This window comes from Melanostigma gelatinosum, assembly GCF_949748355.1.
Source record: "Melanostigma gelatinosum genome assembly, chromosome: 4".
Classification (NCBI taxonomy): domain Eukaryota; kingdom Metazoa; phylum Chordata; class Actinopteri; order Perciformes; family Zoarcidae; genus Melanostigma; species Melanostigma gelatinosum.
This window is the reverse complement of record NC_136637.1, coordinates 8,130,646-8,157,599: the sequence shown is the minus strand read 5'-3', so window position 1 is coordinate 8,157,599 and position 26,954 is coordinate 8,130,646. Positions and strand designations below refer to the sequence as shown.

The 26,954-nt window shown below is 42.7% G+C and overlaps 3 protein-coding genes across 5 annotated transcripts in view; all 3 read left to right on the top strand.

The window, feature by feature from the left end:
• Nucleotides 1–3,954, top strand: LOC306776020 (protein ANKUB1-like; the record flags this gene model as incomplete). The annotated part of the gene is made up of 6 exons (XM_079266609.1): nt 1–90; nt 470–610; nt 1,666–1,882; nt 2,276–2,390; nt 2,481–3,115; nt 3,878–3,954. 6 exons carry the CDS (start codon nt 1–3, stop codon nt 3,952–3,954), a joined length of 1,275 nt encoding a protein of 424 aa, XP_079122735.1.
• A 713-nt stretch (nt 3,955–4,667) lies between these two features.
• On the top strand, nt 4,668–18,224 carry ppp1r2 (protein phosphatase 1, regulatory (inhibitor) subunit 2). The gene is made up of 6 exons (XM_079267192.1): nt 4,668–4,997; nt 11,068–11,175; nt 11,846–11,929; nt 13,555–13,667; nt 15,403–15,618; nt 15,813–18,224. Exons 1-6 carry the CDS (start codon nt 4,867–4,869, stop codon nt 15,830–15,832), a joined length of 672 nt encoding a protein of 223 aa, XP_079123318.1. The 5' UTR covers nt 4,668–4,866; the 3' UTR covers nt 15,833–18,224.
• Nucleotides 18,225–19,929: 1,705 nt separating this feature from the next.
• The window catches only part of LOC306776641 (arf-GAP with coiled-coil, ANK repeat and PH domain-containing protein 2-like), a 43,397-nt gene continuing 36,372 nt past the window's right edge, over nt 19,930–26,954 (top strand). For all 3 annotated transcript variants that reach the window (XR_013771924.1, XM_079267402.1, XM_079267401.1), the window contains exon 1: nt 19,930–20,329. Coding sequence is in view for 2 of the 3 variants with exons in the window: in XM_079267402.1 (XP_079123528.1) it covers nt 20,277–20,329 (53 nt within the window). In the remaining variant the exon portion in view is untranslated. The remainder of the gene's footprint in view (nt 20,330–26,954) is intronic.

Sequence of the window (26,954 nt, the reverse complement as noted above, 5' to 3'; positions counted from 1 at the left end):
ATGAGGATCTTTATCTGCTTCGAGGGCTCCTGTGAGCCTGTTGATGTCCCTTCAGATCAGACTGTGGAGGCCATGAAGCAGATGGTGAAGGTAATAAAAAGCTACAGTCGTGGCCCAGGGTTAATGGCCCTTCATTTTTGCTTTGACTGAATTTAGAAAATGTGCCTGATGATTTGGACGTATTACTGGAGGGAATAGAGACTGTTTGGTGGATTTATCACATTTTTAGGCCTGGTGTTGCTTATGGTGACATACTATGGATTGTAAGACTGTTACTAGTTACCTGATAGTTATTAGTTGTTATATGTCAAGAAAAAGCTAAATCTCTCCATCATTGGAGACATTTTTTATTCAGCTCAGACAGAGAAGCGAATGCTGCTACAGACACTGAACATGATCGATCAAGAATTTAGTTTCTTGGTCAGTACTCTATCACAGCTCCATTAATGTCCACTCTCCCTTTCGGTAGGATAACTTTCTGGTGCAACTCTCAGATGACAAACAGCAGCAGTACCTGGAGCTGAGCTACGGTGGTGCAGCGCTGCAGGACAGCTGGGCTCTGTGTGACGTGGGCATCACAAGTGGCAGTGCCATCCGATGCCTGATAAAGGTATTAAAACATGAAAAGAGTTTCGAGATTTGGAGCTGTTTTTGGGATTTGCAGTAAACACAATCAGCTTGCTTTAGGCCTACACTTCAGAAGCTGTCTATCCGCAGTGCAGTGTCCGCCTGCAAACATATTTTATTTACACATACTCAAGACTTTTTATGTGAAAAATTGGAAAACCTGCGACCAAAACTTTCAAATCAGTTCAAATATTTTATAAAAGTGTAATGTCGCCTCCAACGTTCTAAGTTACACACTCACTTCTTCTTCTTTGTGAGAAGAAAATGATTTAATTCAGAGACCATTTAGCAGCTGTAAACATTCCAAATGTGTCCAAGTTGATTTCCTGTTGCAGTGTATGGTACAGGAAGTAAACTTGCACCTAATTCTGTTGAAACAGTCTATACGTCTACTCCTGAAAGCAGGTGAGTATTTCTTGCACAACAACACTTCAGTAGGGTTTATGTTAGCTGTCACAGGCGCTTTATGCTGGACCTCCATATGTTGAGGGACCTGCAGTCCCCTCTCTGAATATACACTGCCACTGAGGATTTACTTCAAAACATAACTTGTTACTTCGCATCAAAGACATCCTTCTTAAAGTGAGTTCATTTCATGTCAGACTGGTGCACTAACATGGAACATGTTCCCACATGCTGGAAGAGAAATTAGTTCTTGGCTGCCTGAGATCTTTAGTTTGTTCCCATTCGTCAGTTTTTACTATCAAGACACATTCCAGGCTCATCACCAGGCAACCTTGTGTAAAAGCTGACAGTGGTAAGCACGTATGTCCCATTGTCATCTTCTCATAAAAATAGTTGTTTTCTACAGCAAACTCCTCTTTCTCTTTGCTTGTACGACTTTTGCAATATCACCATGAACAAAAATACAATCAATAGTAAAAAAGAGAGAATGTAATAAACAAGCTGATGAAATAAAAATTCAAAATGTGTAACTCATACCGCTGACTTTTGATAAACACAGGGATCCATCTTGTGACTAAAGTCTTCTTATTCTTTTGTCTTATTAACTGCAAGGCCTTAATAATTCTTTTTCAGAGTGAACGAAGGCCTGTGATGTGTGTGTTCAATGCTGTGACAGGAGCAACCTTACCAATCATAGGAAGTGAGGCTTTTCTGCACATGTCCGTTGCTCGATTGAAAACTGTGGTTTCCATGCAAAGTGGCCTCCCTGTCAGCACCTTCAGACTGAGCACAGCTGCTGGTGTGCAGCTCTATGACTGCAACCAACTCCAAGACTACGCCATTGAAGAGGGTATGTCCTGCCTATTATCGGCTTGGTGAATCTTCACAGTGAGTGCTGTGCAGCTCAAACAACTGTGAACGGTCGAAGAACATTCAGTTGATTCAGTGAAAAGTTATCATGTATTTTCTTCCAAATGACGATTACTTTAAATTGTGCAATGTACACAGCTGAATGTTGACTGGTATGAACTGTTTTAGGTGTAGAGAGATGTAAAAGAGCTTCACTTTCACATGAACAAAGAAACAATTTGCAGTGTTGCACGATACAATGAGCCTCTTAGTTTTCTGTCCTCTCCAAATCCATGCACAGACAAATTTTAAATAAAAAAAAGTAAACAAATGGAATAAATCTGATTTATTTTGAAATACACACTGTTGTTTTTTGATTTGATTTTAAATAAAGGCACTACTCTCCGTTTGGACACGTGGGATGGGTGGGTGCAGTTCCTCCACGGTTGCCTCCTGGGCCACAGATTGACAGTCCAGAGACACGTCTCAGAAGAGAAGCCAGTAATGAGGTCAGAAACTGTTGTTGTGCAGCTTATCCATAAAAAGTCAGAGTGCAATTTTACACACAAAAGTGAATCTTTCCTGTCCTGCTTATCCAGGTTTCAGCTGCAAGTAGCACTCTACATTGCTGCCGCTCTAGGCCACCTGGATCTGGCCGGCTGGCTGCTGGAGAGGGGGGTGCATGCTGAGAAACCAGTGGGGGTCCATCCGTACCGCCAGTGGTGCCACCAAACCTCCCACCGAGACACCGGAAAGTGTCCCACCCACACAGCTGCAGAGCACAGCCAGCTTCTCATCCTCAAACTCTTCATCAGCAGAAACCTTCTGACCTTGGCTTGTCTGGACCCTGGAGGTCGGGACCCTTTGAAAGTTGCTATTCAGCATGGTCACAGCGATTGCGTGCGCTACTTAGCCACCAAGCTGTGCTCAGTAGTATCCCTGTCGAACATATCCCTGCCCATGCGCATCTACCTCCAGATAAGACACTGGGTGTATTTGGGGCAGAAAAGGGCAGCCTCCAATCGATGCCAGTTCACCAGTGCTGCGTTCAAAGGCAGGGTGGGGGATACGTTGCTGGTGGATGGCTTCAACCAGCCAAATATGTCGTCCAAATCCATGAAAGCCGAGACCAAACCAAGCAGAGGACTCAAGACCAAAGCTTTGCAGCCGTTACCTCCCATCCGCAACCTACCTTCAGTACCACACCCCCCCGGCCTGCAGTCTGTGAGCCCTGGTGACTTTAAAAAGATGCAGATAAAGCAGAAACAATATGTTCAAAGCAGAGAAGATGGCTTATTGGATGAAATCTGTAGGGACAATCGCAGTTTATGCAAGAGCAAGTTTATACTTCTGCCAATCGACAAAAAAAGCATTCCCGTCCCATCCCAGCCAGAGTCTCTGGAGTCCATCTCTCACCGCTGTGGCCGAACACCAAGAGAAAAAGCCATATACTGCTTGACTGTAGCCAGGTCTTTATCCTTTGTGCTATTATACACTATATGTGCAATAAAAACACATTGTGGTTGGTCTCATAAATGCTATCTTGGGGTTCGGGATCAGTCAGGCATAATTTGTTAGCAGTCAAATTATATACACCACGCATTTCTTTTGTCTGCAGTCTGTTACTATTGCTAATTTAAATGGCCACTTTAACTGGCCAAAATAAGTTAAAGTTGCTGCATATACCAAGACATTTCTATAATTACTATAGCTTCTGTAATGAGACATAAAACAGAGGCTGTCGGTTGTCTCAACTTTTGACTGTAGTTATACACCACAGTTACAGTTCATCGACTGATGATGGTTAATAGCTTATAGAGGTTACTCAAATGCTATACATGACAGCTCTACTCTTCGATGTGTAATGCATGTTTCTCTTATGCAGTACCTTCACAGAGACGCCTTGGTTGAAGCAGTTGAGCATAGCACGGACCCTGATCAGGAAGCGTGTTCGCACCACGGCCTGCTACTCTCATCCAGATGTGTCTCTCACCAGCTCATCATGGATCGGCCATCGCCATCGGCTGCCTGAAAAACTGCGAACGACGAAGACTCCTTCCGGGAGACAACTGAGGAGTGTATCTCAGGCTTAGTGTGTCATTGAAAATGAAACATGTGCTCAGCCAAATCTCTGCTTTTTATTGATTTTCACAGAAAGAGTGATAAACAGACATTATAGGTATTGACAAATAAAATTGATTTGAAAACATGTTTTACTCGCTCACAGGAAGTGAAAGGATTCATCAATGCAATTTTGTGTTTGACACAAGTCCGAGTAAGCTTAGAGCAGGAACAACGACATCTTCTGCCCTCTTTCACTATGTGTGTAGTTGCACAGCTATATACATTTTGTTAAATATATTTTTCATTTAAATTATGTATGAAGGGATAAACAGTTATATATGAAGGGGCAAACACACAAGGACCTGCAGAGGTTGAGTGTTTCATATTTAAATTATAGGTGGTAGAGTATCAATAAAGATGATGATTAGATTCATAATGAATTACAAACACCACATGCCCTCATGGACATTTGGTCTTCCTCCTTATTGGGTTAGGGTTCCTGCATTTATATTAATTTCTGAAATATAACATACAAAATTCTGCTGTTGTTGCTCTCTGTTATTATAAGACACATGGCATAAAGGCGCCTTTATAAGTTAGAAATTTCCGAGCACTTAAAGGCAGCATTTGATGACTTGAAATCCCGTTGAACAAAATCTCGCGATGTTGTGATCATGGTACTCACAGTGCTCTTGCCCAGCCAGTCAGTGTACGTAGCTGGATATGCCTAAGAGCCAGTGCACGTAGAATCCTGCATAGGTTTACATTGAATTTATGGACGAGCACTGAGTACTGACGGGAGCATGTTTAAAACCGATCCTGTGTTTAGTAACGTCAACTGAGTCGCAGAAATCACAGAGTCAGAAAATCAGTGGACGAGAAGGAGTTCAGCCAGCCGGGTCTGACAGTCAGCGTGTGGGAATGGCAGCTCTCCGGCCGATAAAAGGCATCCTGAAGAACAAGAACAGCGGGACAAACGTCCAATCCCTGCCCGAAGACGTACCGGAAGACAGTCCCGAACAAGAGCCCGTACTCTCGGAAGATGACCCACAGTAAGTGTTTTGCTTCGCCTTCGTGAGGCGGTTGGTAGCCAGGTAACGTTAGCTAGCTAAACACTTGTTAGCCTCTCTACGTCAGGTTAATTGTAACATAAAAGTCACCTCTTTGGGCTGGTAATGTTGGTCAACAGAGTGTGTGAAAACTTTCTGGTAGCTTCTTGTGACTATGACTGTGGCTTCCCTCCCAATGATTCAAATCTTAATGGCATGTGTAACCAAATAGCGAACTGTCTAGCTGTCAAGTTAGCTCGTTCACTAGCCAATGATTTCAGATGACGACTGTGTGGTTGTAACGGTTTTTAACGGACGTTCACATCGGTAGTTAACGTCCGATCGAAGATACCAAAACACAAAACTCTTACGGACGACTTGCCTCACATTGTGGTGATTAAAATATTTTATCAAGTGTTAACATGTATCGTTAAACAGCGACAACCTCCAGCCAACGAGGAGCAGTAACGTTATAGGGCGTATTGACACCTAAACGGAGTACAATTATTGTTTATGTCCTCAATAATAGTATCATTCGTTTGTTTTCTCCATATGTAAAAGAGGTAGGCAGTGCTGGCTTAAACTGCAAAACAAACCGTTCTCTGTTTCCTGCTACATGAGAGGGATTTAAGATCTAGGCCAACTATAATCTATTAACACATTTTAGGGTATTACCACTGAGATTGTTTTGTTTAACTTTGAATTAAAAACGGTGAAATATGTGCGGGCTGTGAGGGATTGGGGTCTCAATCCAGTGGGTAAACAAAGCAGAGCTGGGTGTACCCCAAGTTATACTTCTAGTGACTAACACTTGACCTTATATCTGACACCGACGCCTGCGTTACAGGCCGAATCTAAACTGGCAGTGGTCTGTTTTAAACAAGCCTCTCTTACCCGATCTTAGCTTTTAGTTCAACTTCTACAACCATCTCAAGACTGCTGTTGAATATTCACCATTATCAGTATAACTGCTGTCAAATCCCCTGCTTCCTAAACACATCTCACATGCCCTTTAGTCCAGACACCTATAGGATGCTTTGGCAGAGGACATTTCGCCGTGCTCTTCATGAATTCCACCCCGATGTTGACAAGGATGAGAGTGTGGCTCCCTCAACTCGCTGTAGAGGACGCCCGGCTAAAATATCAATCGTGTTCGATGGCAATGGGTGGCGCCTCAGATGAGGTGGAGAACAGCACAGAGGAGATACAATGGGGATGTGCAAACTCACGGTTTAGTGGAGTGACTAGGCGCCATAATGATCTAAAGATGTGCTGACTGGGTAAACTCGCATGGGACTGCTAGGTCAGCTGTTCTGTCGTCGAAAGGTGCTCGGTCTCAGGGTCGGGTTGGAAGTCTGTTTCTTGTTTCTGGAGCCTTTTCCTTCTCTTATGCGTTGGTATTACTGACACTGACACTTTTGCTGTGGCAGCGAGACATAGAGCCTCACATCACCAGTGTCTCAGACTGTGTCTCTGCTCTGTCTCCTCCCTGTGCCCTGAGGAAGCTCTGGACATGTAGACTTCCCTGAGTAATGCTGTTGCAATGTAAGGGAGATTCGCAAACACGAGGGAGCATCTTTTGCTAAAACACAAAAATGCATTACGTTGCATCATTTGTATAGATGTGGCTCTATGAAATTGTTGAGAAAAAAAATACATTGTTGGATATTTTAAGCTATGTACGTCATCTGTGATCGCACCTGTGAGTAACTGGGTAAAAACTACCCGAGGCAACAAAAAACAAAACAATGCTTAATGTGTTGCTGGTACAAATCCCACGTGGTTTGAGAAAGTACACAAGCTGGAAACTATTAAAAAAGAAAGCATTGTTTGTTTTCAAAAAACAGGGTTTAAAATATGCCGATGTGATCTAAAAGCTAGATACACACAAATATGATGGCTTTGAAGGCTTTACATCAATTGAATTATGTCTGATGTATAGTCAGGATGATGAATGACACCACCCACCTGCCAAATGCTGCCAAATCTTCGATGCAAGCTGGAGATTCTGCCCACTGTAACAGTTGGCTTGGGCAGTGGATTCCTCAGTAGAATCATTTCGACAAATCATATTTAGATTTTAACATCTTTTTAAAAAATGAGTCATTAGAAAAAATACGTGGTTATGGTGTGATGCCTCTGATCATCAGATCAACATGCATGAATACAGCATGGGGTATATCAATTAAAAATCATCCGCTTTGGTTCTCTGTTCTCTTACTTTGGAAGGCAAGCAGCCATTCTTCGGTTGGTTAAAGCCACAGTGTGAATAATTAGGCCATAAAAGGACGGGAGTTACTAAAGAGTTCCAGCCCCAGCAGCGAATCTTTCAGCCTTTTCTGTGTTGATACAAAAATAGTCTCCTCTTTCAGTGACAAGGAAGAAGAGATTTCTGGGAGTGTCTTGCATGCAGCAAAACACCAAATCCACAGAGAAGAACGAGGGCTGTTCATGCTACGCCATGCTGCCACTGTCCGCTCTTAAGTTTAAAGCAGATACATGGACTCTCATGCGACTGGATGCAGTAACAGCGTACACGCTTTCAAATCCGCACACACTACTACATTGATTTTTTTATTTGCTCCTTATATGGAATTTGATTGTGATTTGCTTCATAAGCCCCATGTCGGTGTGAGTCAGCATTTTCTTTTTAATACGACAATAACCCTTCAGTGTCATCCGCTGTCAAGCATACTAAACCTTTGGCAGGTCTTCACTACTCTGGCTCCGTGCACACTAAGGCGTTCTCAGTGTGGATTGTACAGGAGCCCACATAGGACATTTGTTTGTTTCTCTCGCAGCTCTAATTTGTTTCCTTAAACATTGTAGGCCTTGGTAACTCATTAGAGACTGCCACCTTTGTTACCTCTTCAATCACCCACCATTATTTAGTTTACAGTGATGCATAGGCCGCACACACCATGTCATATATAATTCATGGCCGCTTCCATGACACTCAATCTCTCCTTCACTGTCTTGTGGGACTCATCCTGACTGTGTGACGGACAGCTTGACTGGCAGCTAGTGAATCTGTCACTTTCAATGTTGTGGACAGTAAAAGACCACTCGGACATGTATCCTGTGCTCAGGTCAGCTGAGGCCAACTGTGGGCACGGAAAATAAACCGTTTTTGTATTGATGAGGAATCTGGAACTGATGGTCAGAATCAACAGGTGTGTGTGTGTGTGTGTGTGAGAGTGTGTGTGTGTGTGAACACTTCTGATCTACAATGAAAAAGAGCAGTTCTGCTTCAGGACAAGGCAGTAAAAAAATGATCTCCCTCTAGCTGCACCTGTTTGTGCTTTTGACTCTGTTTAGATTCACCTTCACCAACTAAAAATGTTACTCGTCGTCAGTACCAAAGGGAGAATCTCTCTTATTTTGACGAAGACGTTGCCTTTTTTCCCACATCATGACCTTACGGTGACCGTGACCGCTGATTTGTGGCCAGAGAATTCAACGCCTCCTCATTACTCCGCTTCTCCGCTGATGCACTTTATAAAGTCTGGACAGATGACAAGTGCTTAAGAAATGGTATTGGTCCTAAATCTACTGCTGCCGGAGGAAGGAGCAGTGATTTGCACTCGGGTTGAGTGTATAACTGCAAAAAGGAAGAAAAAAAACTCCAATAAGGAAAAGTATAAAAAAATAAAAGTAATCAAATCTACATTCTACTATTTTTAGGTAAATAGAAGTGACTGTGTAAAGTCTACTTCATTTATAACACAAAACAATTACGTGGGGTTGATTAGAAATAAATCATTTAGCATTTGATCATTCTGAAACATTCAACCAAAAGTTAATTTACTAATGTGTAATTGTTTAGGACATGACAATAATTCAGACTGGTTCAAATGACTGAGCCTTTGCTGCTGTTGCTGTTGGTGGGTCCGGGCAGTGGTGGCCTTTCCTCACTCCTCTGTGACTGCGCTACCTGATAGCACAGCTCAGCTCTCAGTGATGACTCACTCTATTTAATGAGTTTTCCTGAAGCGTTTTGTCGCCAGCTATTGAGCACCCTGGAGGGATGGTCATCATCACATAAGAGATGCAGCTCTATATTCAGTGCCCCCCCCCCCCCCCCCCCCCCTCTTGTTGTGACAGGTGCATCATCATAGCTTTACAGTTGTGATGATTTGCTCTGAATGAGTTGAGTGGACTGGAATTGGATTTGAGGGCGATAGCGGTTTGGTGGAAATAGATCATGGTTGGGATTTGTTGTGTAAGCGCACACACTCTTTAACATCGTAACACACACTCTCCCAGTTGTTGCTCATCGGCTTTTGCTGAGAAGGTTTCTGGAGTTTGTTTCCAAGTAGCAGGATATCAAACTATCCTCCTTGAACAAACAAGTTATATATTCTTTACGGAGTAAAATTATGAATTACTCTGGATCCAGACAAAAACTGTCTTGATGATGTAGTGATGTCAGAGGTATGCACTCTCTTTGGCCTTTGAAGTTTTGCACTTGTTCTAGTTACACAAACCTTCTGTGGGAAACCGGATTTTACGGGAATCAACAAGAAAGCAATGAAAATATACGGGTTAGTTTCTCAGGCTGTACTTACTTTGTCATTCGCACAAAGGAGCAAACATTTGACCATATCACAAGCAGAAATAATGGCAAAGCTTTCTAATAAAAATGAAAACAATCAACAATTCAGTTGAGCTGTCCTTTCATTAAATGAGTCGACTCATTTCACCTTGTGTTGAGCATTTTATTTTCCTGTTTTAATGGGAAGCTCGCAAATGATCTGTGATGTAAGAGTGACTGCTGAATGCAATGCATGGTTACAATTCAATTTAATGGGTATATTTTAAATCAAAACATGTATTGCTTTTTTAAGTTGACGATTAAAAGGTCATATTTATGTAAACAATTTATATAAAATTTCCAAAAATTCCCGATCTTAACTTTAGTTGGGAAGCCTCCGGGCCCTTTGCAATCCTAGTCTGAAGAGATGTTTGGTTGACACGGTATGATTAATTCTAGGACTCGTATATTAGATATTATTTTTAGCTAAGCGTACCTAATATACTGGCACATCTGCCTTTTACTCCACTTATTCAGCTCTTATTTAACCAAAGCCATGTCCTGAGAATCGGAGTCTGTGAAGCGTCCAGGGAATCAACTTGGCTTAGCAACCGAATCGATCGACTTATCCACAAACCTGTGTGGCTCAGGTCTGTTTTAGAGGGAGGGGCGGTCCTGAAGCAGCTGGCAGTGGATTTAGCATCACCCACCCCCTGCCTGTCTCCCGTGATACCCGACCTTTTGTTCCATGAACAGCGTCGGGACTGATTTACAGTAGATCTTGGCAGAAAAGTCGAGGGAGAGCAGAGGTGGTTCAACCCAAGCCAGATAACTCCCAACAGCTCCTGGATTCATTGAAACCTGCACAGTGAACTATGCATTTTCTCTGTGAGCTTCTACTTCCTCGTCCCTGTGCTGTAATGGCAGGTGTTCCTCGCGTTATCCTCCCGAGCTAAACGTATCATTGGATGCTGATTTAGCCTTTGCTTCTGTTCATTTCCTCTTAGGATTTGAAAGGGCAGCGAGGATTAGAGTAATTCTGAACAAAAAGCGGAACCTAGCGGAGCATGCAGAGGTGACAGCCTTGTTCCCCAGATGAGAATGGAACCATTTGGGGGGGATTAGGAAACCGGTCTATTTCTGAGTGAGCGGAACAAAAATTGACTCCGTCTCAAATGAGACCGTTGTTTTGACTTTTGGCCTTATTCACTCACAGCCGACGAGCCTTACCTCTCACTCATGCCCTTATTTGATGAATAAAGGTCTCACATCTGTGCTGGATTGCCTCGACATGAAAGCAAATACCACGTCAACTCCCGAGAATCCTCCGAAACCAAATTGGTGCAGCTGACATCACCTGACTCTTTTTTTTTTTTATTGTCTGTTTTCCTGAAATAGAAGAGTGAAAAGTGGAGCACGTTCGGTCCTAGATTAAACCTAGCAGCTCTTCTCCCTGCAGGAATAGTGTATGTGTGTGTGTGTGGGGGGGTTTAAGCCTTCATTTCCTTCTCACCGTGTTTCCTTTGATCCTTTTTACAGGAAGAAATCCCAGAAATGGGATGAGATGAACATCCTGGCCACGTACCATCCGGCTGACAAAGACTACGGTATGATGAAGATCGATGAACCCAGCACACCTTACAACAGGTACTTCTGACAAAATGTCCCCTTTTTGAAGGTTTCAATTCATAAAATTGGATGCGGGTTGAATCACTTTTGCACATATTTAAAATGTTATATTTTTAAATGATAAGCTATCTGAAGACATTCATTTACTAGAGGCTTGTAAAACTGTTTATCCTTATCTACGCTGAAAATATTTCCATAGAGAATGCATGTGTAACGCCACAGAATTTACCCTTCAAATGATCGTTTAAACAGTTTTGGGCTTTAAATTGTGCCAGTTTCGTGTGTGTGTGTGTGTGTGTGGTGTGTGTGTGTGTGTGTGTGTGTGTGTGTGTGTGTGTGTGTGTGTGTGTGTGTGTGTGTGTGTGTGTGTGTGTGTGTGTGTGTGTGTGTGTGTGTGTGTGTGTGTGTGTGTGTGTGTGTGTGTGTGTGTGTGTCAGCAGGTTCGTAATCCAATATGCCAGGGTGCTGCAGGGAAGGTCGACCTTGTCACGGACCTTTCCTCTTTCAGTCTGCGTTCTCCCCCCTGTGCTCTGCTTCTTCTCTACCCATAATCTCCTCTGGCAACTTGTCTGTTTGGTTATCTGCTCCTGTTTATGACCTGCATTTCCTTTTCCCTTCTCAATCCTCCCTTTCTCCCTCCTCGCCTCATTTTGGGCTTATCTTGATTCGGTTAATTGCTCTCTTTCAGGATGGTGGGGGACGAGGATGATGAAGGGGCGCTGAGTGACTCGGACGGCCACGGCGGACTCGCAGCTGATGACCTGGCATCGAAGTAAGACATGTGAACGGAGGGAGACGAGTACAAACCAAGTACAGTGGGAGAAAGCAAGCAATGGAATATGAGTAGTTTGGCCGCTGTAACAGCTTCATTTCTTTTCTTTTTTTTGTAGTTGCTGGTGCAGTTTGTAGCTTTTTAGATTTTTAATGAAGAAGAAATGTAACCTGGAAAAGGGAGAAAAATCATTCATGCGCTCAGGTGTAGCCCAGATCAGCCACACCTGAACACACTCACCAATGTCCTTGTCCTCAAACAAGAACGTATTGTAACAATAACTGATAGGTGTGTAGCACCCACACACACACACGGGATACAGACACAGTAAGCACTAGGCAGTACACTCACTCCCAGAATGCACTGGTTTGAAAAGTACTCATGGGGACGTGTCCTAATATGATTGTGCATTTATTTGTTCTAACTAGGAAACACACCTGTAAAAAATTAACATGTCTCTGTTGTGTGCATAACATACACACAAACATTATAAACCACACAGACATGACCCAACCCGTGTTACTGTGTGTTTGTGTTGTTTAAACATCATCTGGTAACATTTCTATGTTTTCAGTGCAAACTGTGTTCTGAATGTATTGATTTTTATTAATAGCATTATTTTGCTACATACAGAGCATCCTAGAAGGAAAGAAATCTAGATAAACATTTCTGGGCCGTTTTACAACCACTTGTGTGGAGTGCAAAGGGTCACATAAAAACCAGCACACGGAGAGCAAGAGGGCAAAGTCTTCCTGTATGTCTGCCACTCGGAGCTGTTTTCTGGGTGCTAATGGGAGCTTGAGACGTGTGTTTTCTGTGGGCCATCTTATGTAAGTGCATCGATGCAGGGATTGGATGAGCGGGTTTGAGTGTGTGTGTGTGTGTGTGCGCGCGCCACAGAGAGGACAGTGATTAGCTCCGGGCTTTGCAAGTCAATTAGCCGCTTTTTTGCTTCCTTCCACACAAGAGTGCCTTCCATTGTTTTACACTAAACCCTCCAGATAGTACAACAGCTGCTCTTCTCCCCCTGTCCTCGTGTTCAATCCCTCCAACATGCGCTCTCTGTCTCTTCTCTCATACATCACTTATCCAGCTATGCCGTTCTTCGCTTTACTTCCCTCGTCTCTTCATTCACTGCTTCACTTCCACCGTCTTGCCTCCTTCCTTCCTGCCCGTCTTTATATCTGCCTGGGATATCGGATACTATTATTGGTGCGTTGTGAAACGGTAGGGAAATTGACTTCTTTCTGCATGAACCAGGCCAGTTTGTTGGAGAGCAGTAGTACAGTAAACAGGAGCCTCCCCGGGGTACGTTGCACCAATTGACTACCGTCCGCTGAGCCGTAAACCATTATTAGACCTCTCCGAGTGTGAGAGATGGGGGATAGTAATTCTTACTGTTTTTGTCTCATGCTTGAGTACTCACACATGCTCCCATCTCTTCCCTCTCTCCTCCCCCTTGCCCTAAAATCTCTCCATAGAAAGCCTTTTTTAGAAGTCTCTCCGCATTGACTTCAGGAGAAGCTATTGGTTATCTCCCGTCTCTATTTGGTCATTTAATAGGCTGCTAATTCATATTTCTTGTCCTTTTCTGTCTGTTTTGTTTTTTAAATCTTTATTTCAAGGCTGGTGGCAGCAGAGAGCTCAGAGCCTCGCTTCATGAAGGAAGAAGAAGTAGAAGAAGAAGACGAGGAGACCAGCGAGGAGGAGGAAGACGAGCTGAGTCCTGAAGAACAAGGTTAACATGGCGATTCTTTTCCTTTCTTTTATGTATTTGTTCACATCCACACCTACTGGTGCCCAGAGTTTATCCAGTCTCAGTGTAATGTTATTCCTCATATCCCACAGTTCACCTTAATACAAGCTAAGCATCATCTGCAGCTGGGAGAGTGACGGTCCACAGTTAAGTGCTGCTGGAGAGGGATCTGTTTTAGAAAGGGCTCCAGTGTTCTGTGTGTGTGTCTCTTTCAAGACACACACACACACACACACACACACACTCTCTCTCACTGTGTCAGTATCCTTTTGACTGTTCTCTGACCTTCTGTGCACACACACACACACACAGTAGCACACAATCAAACAGGCGCCGCTGTAGAATTTGAACATGCGCGCTTGTATTTCTGAACTGTGCGGGTAAAAGCAAGAGGACAGTCTGGAAACTGCAAATACGATTGTTGGAGCTATTTATTTGATATTGTAGTTTGTTATGTCATTTATAAGTAGTATTGTTTAATTATTGTAGATGTTTCATATATTAAGATTCTTTTTCTCTTTAACAGTAATTAGTTTAGTGATATTATTTTTTGGGTAATTACTGTGGGCACCTGTTGCTATTTAAACGAGGAGAAAGATAGGACCAGCATGCACCGGGGTGGGCGTATAGTTTTTACCAGCTACACCGCAGCATTGCACTGCACAGGACAGGAGAGACAGCACGACAGGAGTTTGTTTGCTTTGTTTTATTTGCTTTATTTAATAAATACACAAAAATGGAATCCTGCTTGGACATTTCACTCTCTTCTGGCTGCGTAAGGATACCGACCACGGTGCATCAGTGGCGTTTGATTATTATTTGTTTAAGTTTGATTTAGCCGACAAATGGCCACTACAACGATCGATATACTCCAACTGCAGAGCTGCAGTTTCTGTACACAGTTTTAGGCATGGCAACTTGTGCCACCTTCAGGAAAGTTAAAAAATATTGTTTCGAGCTGCAGGTGAAGACATGCTGAGTCAAGTTGAAGATAATTTAGGAATGTTTCACATTTTTTCTCATGCTCAGTCCTTTTGTGCAGTCAACACCAAATACAAGACATATTTTGTGAGCAGATAATAACGCTGGTCTAGTGTACATATTTATCCAAAGTAACTTAACACTGTGTTTACTTCAACAACGAGAATAGTAACAACTTTTAAACCCTTTTGGAGTTGCTGATTTTTGCATACAGACAATGTGGGTGTCAGACTTAAAGAGCTGCCTGGCAGTGCCAAGATAATATGAACCTCTTGATTTCAAATCAATACTGAAGACACTTCATTCATGCTTGAATAAACGTTACTGCTTACTCTGGATCGCCAAAATCCCAAATATGTCGGTGGCACATCACTCACACAGACAGAGCCCAGCATAAAGTCTGTGGCACACCCTCCTTTTATCCTATTTTAGTTCGATTACCATCCATGTCGAGGTTGCAGCAAGCACTTGGAAGTTATTGTTTTCTAAAATAAGTCTCATCTGCCTCACTGTGTCCCATTTGGAGTTTGTCAGAAACAATCGAAATGGAGAAGATCTTTACTGAGCAACCTGCATGTATGAATGTAGAAGAAATCCGTTGATTATGATGTAAAAATGTTGAATTAGGTTTTTTATCAGTAGTCATAATAGTAGCATAATGAACCACTCTGAATGCTGCATTCAACCATTGCGTTGGGCCAGTTTGAAACGATTTCAATGTTTTCTTCCTCTGCAGCAAAAAAGACGCATTTTCAGATGATGAGGAAGATGCACTACAATGAGGGCATGAACATCAAGCTGGCCCGCCAGCTCATCGCCAGCGAGCTCGAAGAGGACGCAGACGAAGAGATGAGGGACGACACCGAGGAAGTGAAGGAGGAGACGGAGGAGACGGAGGAGACGGAGGAGACGGAGGAGACGGAGGAGATCAGCGTTGACCCGCCACAGGAAGGTAGGGAGGAGGAGACACGGTGCACAAAGTTAGACGGAACCCATTTTTAATCTGGAATGTTGTTCAGCTTCCCCAGCTACTCTTATTTAGTGGATCAAAGTACAAAGAGAGGAAAATAAATATTCCATTTCTATTTGTTCTAGCTCTGCCTGTTTCTATTCTCACGTCTGTCTTGTCTCTCGTTTGTTCTCCAGCTGATTCTCTGGACTCGTAGAGGAGGCTTCTTTCCCCAAATTACAGCCCCTGTGTGTCGGCTCCAGATCGGGACAGACAATGCCACCTGCGCTCTGTGTTTTTTAATGCCGGGCCGCACAGCAGACACCGCTTCACCACTCGTATATCAAACCTCAACAGCCAATAACCTCCCGGTCACCTGTCTGTCTCGACTATTCCTTAGAAACTGTGCAATATAACCTTCAAAACAAACCTGGTTTTTATCTCCCAGAATGCAACACACAAGAGAAGACGGTTGCTCCCTCCTCCTCCACTTTGAATGTCCCCCTCCTACCTCCTCTGGACTGGCATCGCACTGAAGGATATGTGATTCTGACCCTGAAAGGAGGATCAAGGTCTTGTTAGGAAAAAACAAACAAACAGCCGGATACCAGGACTCCCGTCTGGCCACTCTACAGTCCTTCTGTACGTGAGCCCTGGAGAAAAGCAGGGGAAACCCCACAGAAGGCATATCTGAGACGTGACGACAGCGATTTTACTGGGTGCTCTTCAGGTGGCTTTCATTTTTACTTTTGCTTTGTGACTCACCACTCTGTCGCATTTTCTTTCCTCCTTCAGTACTTTTTGTGATTTAAAAAAATAATTGGGACACTGTGATGACCAGTTGGGTTGTCACCTTTGTTTTACCTTGTGATTCAGGTACGCCATTCATATTGGCATACTGGTGTTATGATCATTTAGGAGCTATATATTAGCCTCTAACAGCACAAGACAACATGACCTACATCATCTAAACTTCATTATAAAGAACCATCCACATTTGACATCATACAGTACATACTTAATATATAACATACTTCATAAACACATGTGTGCAGTGGTGTCTCACTTTGATGCTTGCAGTCAATTGTATGGCTTTTTGCTTAAGATCAATTAAAACAACAAAGACCATCATTAATATATACCGGTATTTGCAATTTGCTGATTTTTAGTTTTTCCCCCAGAACTTTGTATTCACTTCTCTCTTTGCAAGCAAGCACAGCAAACCTCAATTACAATTCTGGCATTTAAAAAAACAAACACGTATACCTCACAGAACCAGACGATAGGCCTTTTTTCTCAAAATGAAATCCACTGATACATTTGGCACGCAGGTCGTCTGTTGACGGTATTGAAGTCCCACACGTGAGGTACAGCTTGTGCTACTGATTAACAGCACAGTGCTCCGTCTTTAAGCTCTTATGTAGGTTTGACAAAGAAGAAACCAGCGTTCTCTCTTCCGTGATTTGTTTTGATTTGAATTGTGTGTAATATTATTTGAGGAAGGTGCATTCATCTACTTGGTGTTTCATTTCTCACCTGGCTTCATCACATTTTACGACGCAGCTTGGGAATGTCAGAGAGAAGTTGTTATTGATGCTACTGACTTTAGTTAAAGCAGATGTTGCCGGTGGAGTTTACCACTAATGCTTATTGGAGGGGTTTTGTAACGGCTGGGGTTCCTACAGGTGTCGACAAAGTCTTAAATTGTTGCATTTGACAAAAGTATTGAGGGGAAAAAAGACAATGATCCTGGTGGCACGCATGGAGTTATTGGTGGTCAGTTTCTGGGGGGATTCTTACTTTTATTATGATTGAGCTATACACTGTATGACTTCACTAGAACCGAACAACCTGAGGGATACGTATGGAGGAACCCGGAGTGTGTCTTGTGTTCTGTTCTCTTCATTTTCTTCTGACCCTTTAATTCCTCACTGTGGTTGAAAGTGTTGAGCTCTTTTTTTTATTTTTATGGAAATACAAAAGTTCATATGAAGTCCACAGACCAACAGTATGTCTTCTGCAAACGTCCCTTTGCAGTTCATTTTGTTGGTGGTGTGTTTTTTTTGTTGCCATTATTGAGGTTAAAGCAACTTCCTTTCGGCCATTTCCACCAATCAACAAGTTCACATCCAAGCAGTTAATCATCACATGGTTATTGCAGAGATACAGCTGTATGTCTGGAAATACAGATGTTGACGATACCGTCGTCTTCTATTCTGTTCACTGAATTCGTGGGCAGATGACAGACAGCGGCTGAGACGTTCGGTTTATGTTCTCACAAAAAATGTCCAAAACATGACTGACATGATCGCCCTGTAGGTGGTTATTACCTGTCAAATGTGCCTCGTATGTATTTATGTACATGTGTGTAAAATGAACAGGCTATGCTCCGTGTTACCGTTTTACTTTCACCTCACGTGTCCTCCGACTCGCTTTTTGTTACTGCACCACGTCTGCCCTGTTTGGTTTGTTTTCTAAGAACGACAGACTGTTGAACACTGTGTGTCTGTCTCAGTTATTTCCAGTTGAAGCATGTCCTTAATCATTGGATTGTGTGTATTCTGTTTTGATTTTGTCTCCTACCATTAAACTAATGTTATGAACTCGTATCTGCTGTGGCCTATGATTGATCTGAAGAGTCGGGTGCCTAAAAGTTGAATGATGCAGAAAATTGCTGACTGTCTGATGAAATCCTCTGAAGGAGTTACAGTTTTCCTCCTCACGCAAACAACAAACGTTCTCTTGTTCACTGACGAATATCACAAGGTGAACGCAACCTCCGGTCTGTCATGTGCCAAACGGTAACAAAAACAATATCCAGATTATTGATCACAGCTTTATCCAATTAATCATCTATCTTGGCGGTGATTTGAAAAGTACCTCTTTATTCAGAAAAGTACAATTACAAAATGGTCATGTGCACCATTAAAATGTCTTTTATTTTGACTTAAACTTAAATGTGTTTTATTACAAAGCATAGAAATTAAGTTTCAAAGGTTTGAAACTTTGTAGTATTCCATCACAACACCAGGCCCATCTTTACTTTAAAAGTAACATCATGCTCGTCACTAATGTCAGTGAAGATTAATAACAACAAACATGTAACTCTGCCATCAATAAAGTCAGATGATATTCCCCGTGCTAGTTACTATATGTTAAACATGTTTCAAGCCTCTGCTTGTTGTTTTACATCCTATTATGGGAATGAATGGAAATGTTATTAAGTGCCAGTAGTCTACCTCACAATTACAAGTATACTGGAGTAAAAACATTGTCCAGTTAGTTTGGACATTACATAAACTAATTATATATACATTTGAATACACACTCGTTGAGGTACTCTTTAAAATGACAGTGCTCCTCTCTAACCACCAGGTGGCGCTGTAACACAATGTATCTGCCTATCCCGTTGGGTTGCTAGTAATTCTAATGGGATCAGACAGGGAGCTGTGTTAGCAGGGATTATCCTACATGTTTGGTGTTGAGTGGGTTTAAAGATGAGGATGAAAGCACGTTCTAGTGTTTCGGTCAACTGCAAAACAGCGTTTTAACGCAAGTGGACGAGAGACTTGAATACAATGTCGTGTTTTACCTATTCGTCTTGTTAAAGTGTTTAGTGTGTGAATAATTTGTAGGTGAGGAGTTATTTAATCTTCAATATTAAATACGGTGGAGTAAGAGAGGAGGAGGCCGTCCACTGACACAAAGATCGTGTAGAAACACACAGAGGCATCACTTTGGTTTAGTTTGCGTCTTTATTATTATTATTATTATTATTATTATTATTATTGTGTTGACACTTTGCCAGCAATGGATTACAGGATTTGTTTTTATTTCCTTGAATTGGAAAGAAAACAGATTTATGTTACAGGGCTCTTCTGATAAACTATGGAAGATGGAGCTCCTATTCAATAGACAGAGAGAGAGAGCGAGAGAGAGAGAGAGACAGACAGACAGACAGATAGATACTTTATTAACCCCGCATGGGGAAATGTGTTCGCTACAGCAGCATTATGATACAGCTAAGCAATCAAAGTAACAGAGTAAAGATTAAAAAAACATTGAGTATAAAAATGTAAAATATATACAATAAAAAATGCACAATAGGAGTGGAAATCCACAGGCACTTGCTGGTCCTGTATGTTTTCCCCTTTTTATCATTGTTATTATTATTACTTTGTGCCATTCCCGTTTTCATGAACAGGATCACAGAAATCGAGCGCATGCGCTGTGGATAGTGAACCATCTGTCCCCAGCATAGACGATCTGTGAGTGAGGCAGTACTCTCTGCGTGGAAGAACAGATCCTCTCCCACTGGCTGCTATGACCTGAGCTACCGGACGACACGTCTCTGCTCTCCGGACTGACCGCTGCTGCCTCGAAGAGTTTCGTTGTAGCGCTTTTTTGTTGTTGTTGTTGTTGTTATTATTATTGTAGCAACTCTACATTCAACACACACACAGTCGTTTATGGTTGCATTGCCACGACTCTTTGTAACCGTAGCTGCTGGCCTCTGAGGCTAGCAGTGACAGAGTGGAGCCAGCTCGTCGGACAGCGGTACAGTAGCGTTAGCACAACAAGCTAATTAACCGGAAACACTTGAGCCTGGATTACTGCCTTTAATCAAAGAGAGTCTGCGGGTTTTACTCACCGCGGTCACAATGAAGATAACTGTGGATTTCGAGGAATGTTTGAAGGACTCTCCAAGATTCAGGTGAGTGGTCGCTTTAGTCCTGGTTAGTGGTGATTTGTTTATCACAAGAGGAAAGTATCAGTGAATTTAGCAGCCTGCTAACTAAAGCTAATCATGAGTAACTAGCTCTCTGTTTGCTGCATGCCTCTTTTTCTATTTGTGTCTCTCAGAGAGCCATAAACTCACTGACCCGGTGAGGCACACACGAGCAGGAGCAAGATGGTGCTGGTTTATTGTGTATATGTTATGCATGTATATTAAAAATGAATGCTGGAAGACACAGTCTGTGCCATTCACCTTCATTTGGCATTGTTTAAAATGTCAAGCATACAGCATGAGAGTGCGCAGTACTTCACACTGTGCCATGCTTTATTATTGAACTGGATTTAAGTGAAATTACAGAGAAAAAAAAGTTAATATTTTGCAGCTATACACAAACTCTGTTGACATGCATGCACACAGAAACAGAGTGATGTTAATCTGTGATAATAGTTTGATTTAATATCAGTGTTTGAGCAAATCTTCTGAGAAATTTGAGTAACCATGTTCTTGCTTTCACCAATTTAGGCGATTGTGTGTTACAATATCTGGATATATGATTTAATTATGACATGATTATATTGAAAGACCATCAATTATCATCCAGCCCTCTACTGTAACTACATACGCAGCAACTAACAATTATTTCCATCATCCTTCAGTTGTTATCTCAATTAGTCGGTTCATTGTTTGGCCCATAAAATGTCAGCAGATGGTAAAAAAAACAGATTCCCAAAGCCCACGTTGACACATTGTGAAAGTTTCAAAAACACGAAACAATTAAGATTCATATTGTTGAAGATCCAGTAAAATGTCACATTTAAGAAGATGAAACCAGTGATTTGTTTTTGGGAATATTCGCTGAAAAAACTGACTTTGTTAATATCCTTTCTGTGCATTGACCCCTCGTGGATGGTTTAAGCAGTACCGGCCTTACACTTCTTCTGCCACCAGCCACATTAAGTGGAACATCTTTAAACTCATCATCCATTTTAAGTGTCGGCATGAAGTGAAAAATGGCCGAGTCCACTTAAAAGTGTAAGGCGAGCTCTCGTGTGTTCATGTGACGTATTCCTGGCAGCACTGTTGCTTCTAACATCACTCACAACTTCTTCTTCTTTTTTGTTTTAGTCCCGCGAGCTTTAAAAGCTGTGAAAATGTTTTGTTGGCTCTCAACTTCCTTTCTCACTCACTCTGCGTTTTCCAGAGATGTGAGAACGCGCCTCTTTCCTCCCACAGCTCCCCTTCGCTAATGCTGCAACATCCTCTCTCTCTCCAAAAACAACAACAACGAGGAACAGATGTTAACATTCGGAGGTTTGGATGAAGGGAAACGTCCCAGTCAGCTGTGTTGCTTGAATCTGGCTGGTCTAACGCGTTGGTGACTTACATCCCACGTGTGTCACCAACACTGCAGACAGTTAGAAGCCGTGTGTGTCAATGATGTGCAGTTTATCAACACAGCAAAGGAAACTGCTCTGATGTGGTGAACATACAATGTTTGTCTGAAGTAAATACATGTCATAGTTGCTGTATAGAACTTCAGCTTACAGATGCAGGTTCTGTTGGGGACTGATCTTCACAGTGTTCCACATCGACCACCATCGCTTCACTCTTATTCCCCCCCCCCCCCCCCCACATGTTATGTTTGGCCAGAGAGGAGGACATGGCGAGTGAGAAAGAAAGAATGGATGAAAACACGGATATACACACCAGTGTGTGTGGAGCCGCCTCTCACTCGCTCGACATCTGTTTCCATTTTGGTGTTTTGCTTTCAACTTTGTGCCAGAGAATATGGAGCCCCCAAATGTGGAGAGGGTTGTTTTCATGTGGTAATTTGGCACACCCTACATCTTTTTTGCTCTCATCTTCATTTTCGTTTGGAATTTGTCTTGCTTTCAGCCCTGAGGAGAGACGCACGAGTGCAAAACTGATGTGTTTTTGGCAGTAAAACCCTGGTAGCCTAGTTTTCCACTCGACTCTGTCTCCTCTTCAACTAAGAGAGTCGAACATTCCATTCAGTGGGCCGTGGCTTTCCCCCACACATGTATATGAGTAAATATTTTACATATTTAATAAGATTTCTTATCCTGCAAGGTCCCAAAGGAGGCTAACATTTGCGATTAGAAAATAAAACATCGCAAGAGCAGGATGGATACCGGTATATATTTGTATACCTAGTAGACATGAACTGACTAAAAGTGAGCTTATTTCTGTAATAAAAACCTTCTTCGCCGTCTTTACCCGCTTCTCAATCGTGAGAACATGATTGCTGGCTCCTGATTGGTTTAGCTGACTCTGAGCTCGGCGGAGGGCCGTTGTATGAAGTCATCGGTTGAAGCGCCCCGGTTGCAGCTTCCACTGAGTCATGGCCGGCAGCTGTAGAGCGGCCAGATAACCGTCAGTCTTCTGTAACACAGAACCTTCAGCCTGAAGAGGAGCTCTGGTCCCTCATTAGCTTCCTGTGGGAGTCCAGCTGAAGGCTCGTTAGCACGCTCAGCTCGTTGACGTCTGATTTAATTGTGCTGCGGTTCGTTTTCCTTTTTAATGGTAATTAATAAAGGGCATTAACGGCTAATTAAATGTCATGACTGACTGCACTCCTGCTGCATTGGTAGGTCTTGATACAGTTGTGTTTCATTAAGTATGGGGCAGCAAAGTGAATAAAACGGATGGTTAGAAACGGTTATTTTTACACCAACTTCTGACATTTGAAGGCGAAACGATGAATCAATTATTTAAGAAAATATGCAGTAGATGAATCGAAAATTTTAATAATGAAAGTCGTTTCTCCCGTTCTTAATTTTTGATAAAGTTTCCTTCTTACAAGTTATGTAAGACATATGGAAGGCTGAGGATGCTTCTGTGTAATCGTCTATCTTTAAGTAATGACCTCATCTTGTTGATGTTGAGGCTTGTGCGTGTAATGGTGGGTTTTTACCACAGCGGGACCCCCCCCCCCCCCCCCCCCCCCCCGCTGTCTAACAATTACAGGATCTACGTCACAGCACTGAAGCTCACCCCATTCTTCACATTTCCATCCACCGCGACAGAGTCAAAGTGTTTACCACCACTGTCATTTCAGCCCAGTGGAATAAACTTTATTATTCGTTCCCTCGTTGCGGACACAAGAATTTAATCATAAAACAGCGGACCCCATGTGTAACCTTCTTTCTATAAAACATTGTTGAAGGCAGAGGCAACAGAGGGAAGAAGAGATGGCAAAAAACACCACTGGACACGAAGCTGTACGAAATATAATTAGAAAACATCAAAGGGAAGTTCAGCTGTCAGACATGTTAATTGGATTAGTCGTTTTGAAAGTAAGCCTGCTTTGAGCTTACAGTGGAATTTGGAGATTTATTACGCAGGAGAATATGGGATTAGGCTCTATGTTGGCAGATACTTAACACTAAATGACTCAATTTGGGACTGGAGCAAAAAAATATGTTCATTATCTGTTAATCTGCTCGTTATTGAATCGATTCATCTTTTGGTTCAGACCAAAGAAGAGAAATGCAGATGTTGCACGATGGAAACTGATGCAGTGCAGAAAGTCTGCATGAGCACATATCTGCCAATTTTGAGGATAGTGAAAATATGCGGAGAGAGCAGATGGCCTTGGAGAGTTCATGCCTTTGAAGTGGCGAGGTGTGTGTGCCACCGTTCCCCAGAAGTCTCTGCTGTGTTTGCAGCGTGAACGATAAACCTGTTTAACTACCTCAGTGCTGCCAACAGCCACACACACACGCTTTGTTTTGGTTCACGGTCACTGAATCACTGTAAAATAATTCGGTGTCTCTGTTTTTCGAGATGTTGCGAGTCAGAGCTCTCAGTAACATGCGGAGGGCGAGCAGCACAGAAAGGATCGAAGGCTTTGTCCTTGTTGGCAGTGGAACACTTTTTAGTCACCCGCTTCTAAAATAACACATTTAATGGAGATGTTTTCCCAATAATGTAAACTTTATATACATCATCTAGAGCTGATTAGATTCAGCTCTAGATAGGTTACCATGTTGAATCATGTAAATAAGGCAGAGTGACAGATTCAAATACTGACGGCTAATTACATTCAAAGTTACATTTTATTCACCGGACCAATCTAACGCAAAGCTGGCTTCTCTTCTGGACGTACAGTCGTGTGCACATCTGTCTGGCTTACGTTGTGGATCAGTGTCCCTTTGCGTGATCTTGGTCAACTTAAAGCGAAATGAGACCCAAACATTCCCTCAGTGACGCTGAGTCGGCGTCTGTCTCACTGATGTGGTTTACATAGAAAGCTTTTTCTTCTTCCTCTTCTCTTCATGTGATCCGTCCCACACGTCTCTTTATTGAGCCTCAGGCTCACACCCAAACAACACTTAGACCAGGACGTCTGAGTTTCCTAATTTATATCGGTCCATTTCGTGAAGAAGCTACTAATCGCATGTTGCTGTTTCCGTTTTACTTTCCTGCTCTCTCAGCCTCATTTTAGTTTGCAGAAATCAGATACGAGACGTTTGGCCAGCAGCTCTCTGCACTGAGAGCAGAATACCTGCATCGTCCTGTGTGCTGCTGAGAGATGCAAGCCTGTTGACGCCACGATGCAGACAACACTGCATCACTATACTGAGAATGTGGACTTTGTCTGTATTTTCTAGAAAACAAAGTGGTCATTTTCAAGGAAAGATGTAGTTTGTAATGTTTACAACCTGCCATGATGTTGCTCATCCATTACTCTGTTTATAATGCACCAACAAAGATGTATCCTCACAAATGTGTCCCACATAATGATTTAGTTGCACTCCTCTTAGAGCTGACCATTAAACCCTATTCTGTAGTTTACTCTCTTCATTGTAATACTTTGAGAATTTGGAATTAAGAGATTCAAAGCATGTAAATTACTTTTTATATGTGCTTCCTTGTGCAATTATGTCTATCTTTAGGTAGCAGCATTGACATAATACATTTTATACCAAGAGAGTTATAGTTCATAGACCTGGGCAGCAGACCACAGGGCTCTTGGGTAGTTCACAGTTCAACATTCAGTTTCCGTGGTGTTATCTGTGTACTTTGGTGTTCTCATAACTGCCATATGCCTGAAGGCTAGGTATAATAAACTACTCACGTACTCTAGCCATAAAGAAAAGTGACCCACTTGCCCTATGTTCTGTCCTGGAGGAAGGCCATGCAACGCCGCCATTATTCTTTGAAATTTCATCAGTGTTTACCTTTTTCCAAATAGATGGAGAGACATTTCAGATGAATTACCCCAAATGGGACGAATCAGACGATTCATTTTTCCCACTGACGCTCACAACGCTACCAGACTCCGAGCCTGTGTGTGTCCCGTTCTCTCCAGCTTTCTTCTGCTGCTCATTACGCTGCTCATGGACGCGCTCCGAGCTCAGAGCTGTGAGGCAATGGCCCAGATTTTTCGTTGTGCCGGGGCCCCTCCTGTTCTTATCCTCCGTCAGCACTTTCACAAGTTCACCCTGCAGGCTCAGGTTACGAGATTAGAAGGACGTGGTCATGTTCTCGTGATCGCACAGAAAGCCAGAGAGCGACTGACTGACACAGGATTGAGATCTGATTTCCAAGGCAAATCTTTCTAACCCATGAGGTTGATTTTCCGGGGAAAGATGGCTGAGTGTGCCTGACCTCTTCCGGGCCATCCTGCCTTCCATTCAGTCACTTTCACACTTTCAGATCTGGGAGCTGTTGTTTGCCTCTGAGCAGCTCTACCTGAGAAAGTACAGTCAAGTGCTTTCATCAAAGACAAAGCGACGGGCGTTGTTGAGAGAATAAAGAGTATTCGTACATTTAAAATCGTACAGAATCTGCGACTGACAAAGGCAAACAAATGTCCCTTTAAAAGAGGCAAGCTCTTTATAGAGTGGTCTCGTGTGATGTCACAGTTTAGCTGTCGGCCATGTTGGAGTACACACAAAGCCACTGGCATGCACGGCTGAGTCGCATAACCTATCGGTGGTGAACTTTTGTGCTGTCTTTGGTTGTGGCAGCAGAGCTGATAGAGACAAGAAATCATTCTTTCGTTTGCCAGCGGTCATTACACATCAAGGAAATGACACGAAGGAGCTATCCAAGCGACGTCGCGAGAAATGTCTGTCACGCATCTCTCGAGATATAAAGGAATGGAATTTGGCGTACACTAGAGTATGTGCGGATCACTTTATAAGTGGTCAGTGATTTTATTTACTAATTCGTTTGTGAACAGTATTTAATAAAGGAAATATAAATTAAACTTGGACATGAGAAGGTTACCGAAGCTTCATCGGCCCGTGACAGCAGTCGGTACCAGAGACGTGTCGAGCGTGTACAACAGGCGAAACACAGCGATGCAGCCTCAGCATTGCTTGATATCAGTTTAACGTCGGATCATGCATATGGCAGCCCACCAGCAGCAGAGGATGAGGACGAGGATAAGAATAACCAAGACAACCAGACAGACCTCGGTGGGGCCACGATTGCAGCAATGCAAGCTGAGATGCAGCGCCGACTCTCGGGAAATCTGAATTTGAAAAAGGAACTTTCCGATGAACGATCCATGTTTGATTCAGAATTTTTCGAAAATAATGATGAAAAAGTGAGATATTATACTGGACTG

Bases quoted from the DNA above. Each gene is read 5' to 3' on its own strand.
- ppp1r2 (XM_079267192.1), top strand. From the start codon at position 4,867: ATGGCAGCTCTCCGGCCGATAAAAGGCATCCTGAAGAACAAGAACAGC. The intron at 11,930-13,554 runs GTAAGACATGTG...CTTTATTTCAAG, and splicing joins GCTGATGACCTGGCATCGAA to GCTGGTGGCAGCAGAGAGCT. The intron at 13,668-15,402 runs GTTAACATGGCG...CTTCCTCTGCAG, and splicing joins GCTGAGTCCTGAAGAACAAG to CAAAAAAGACGCATTTTCAG.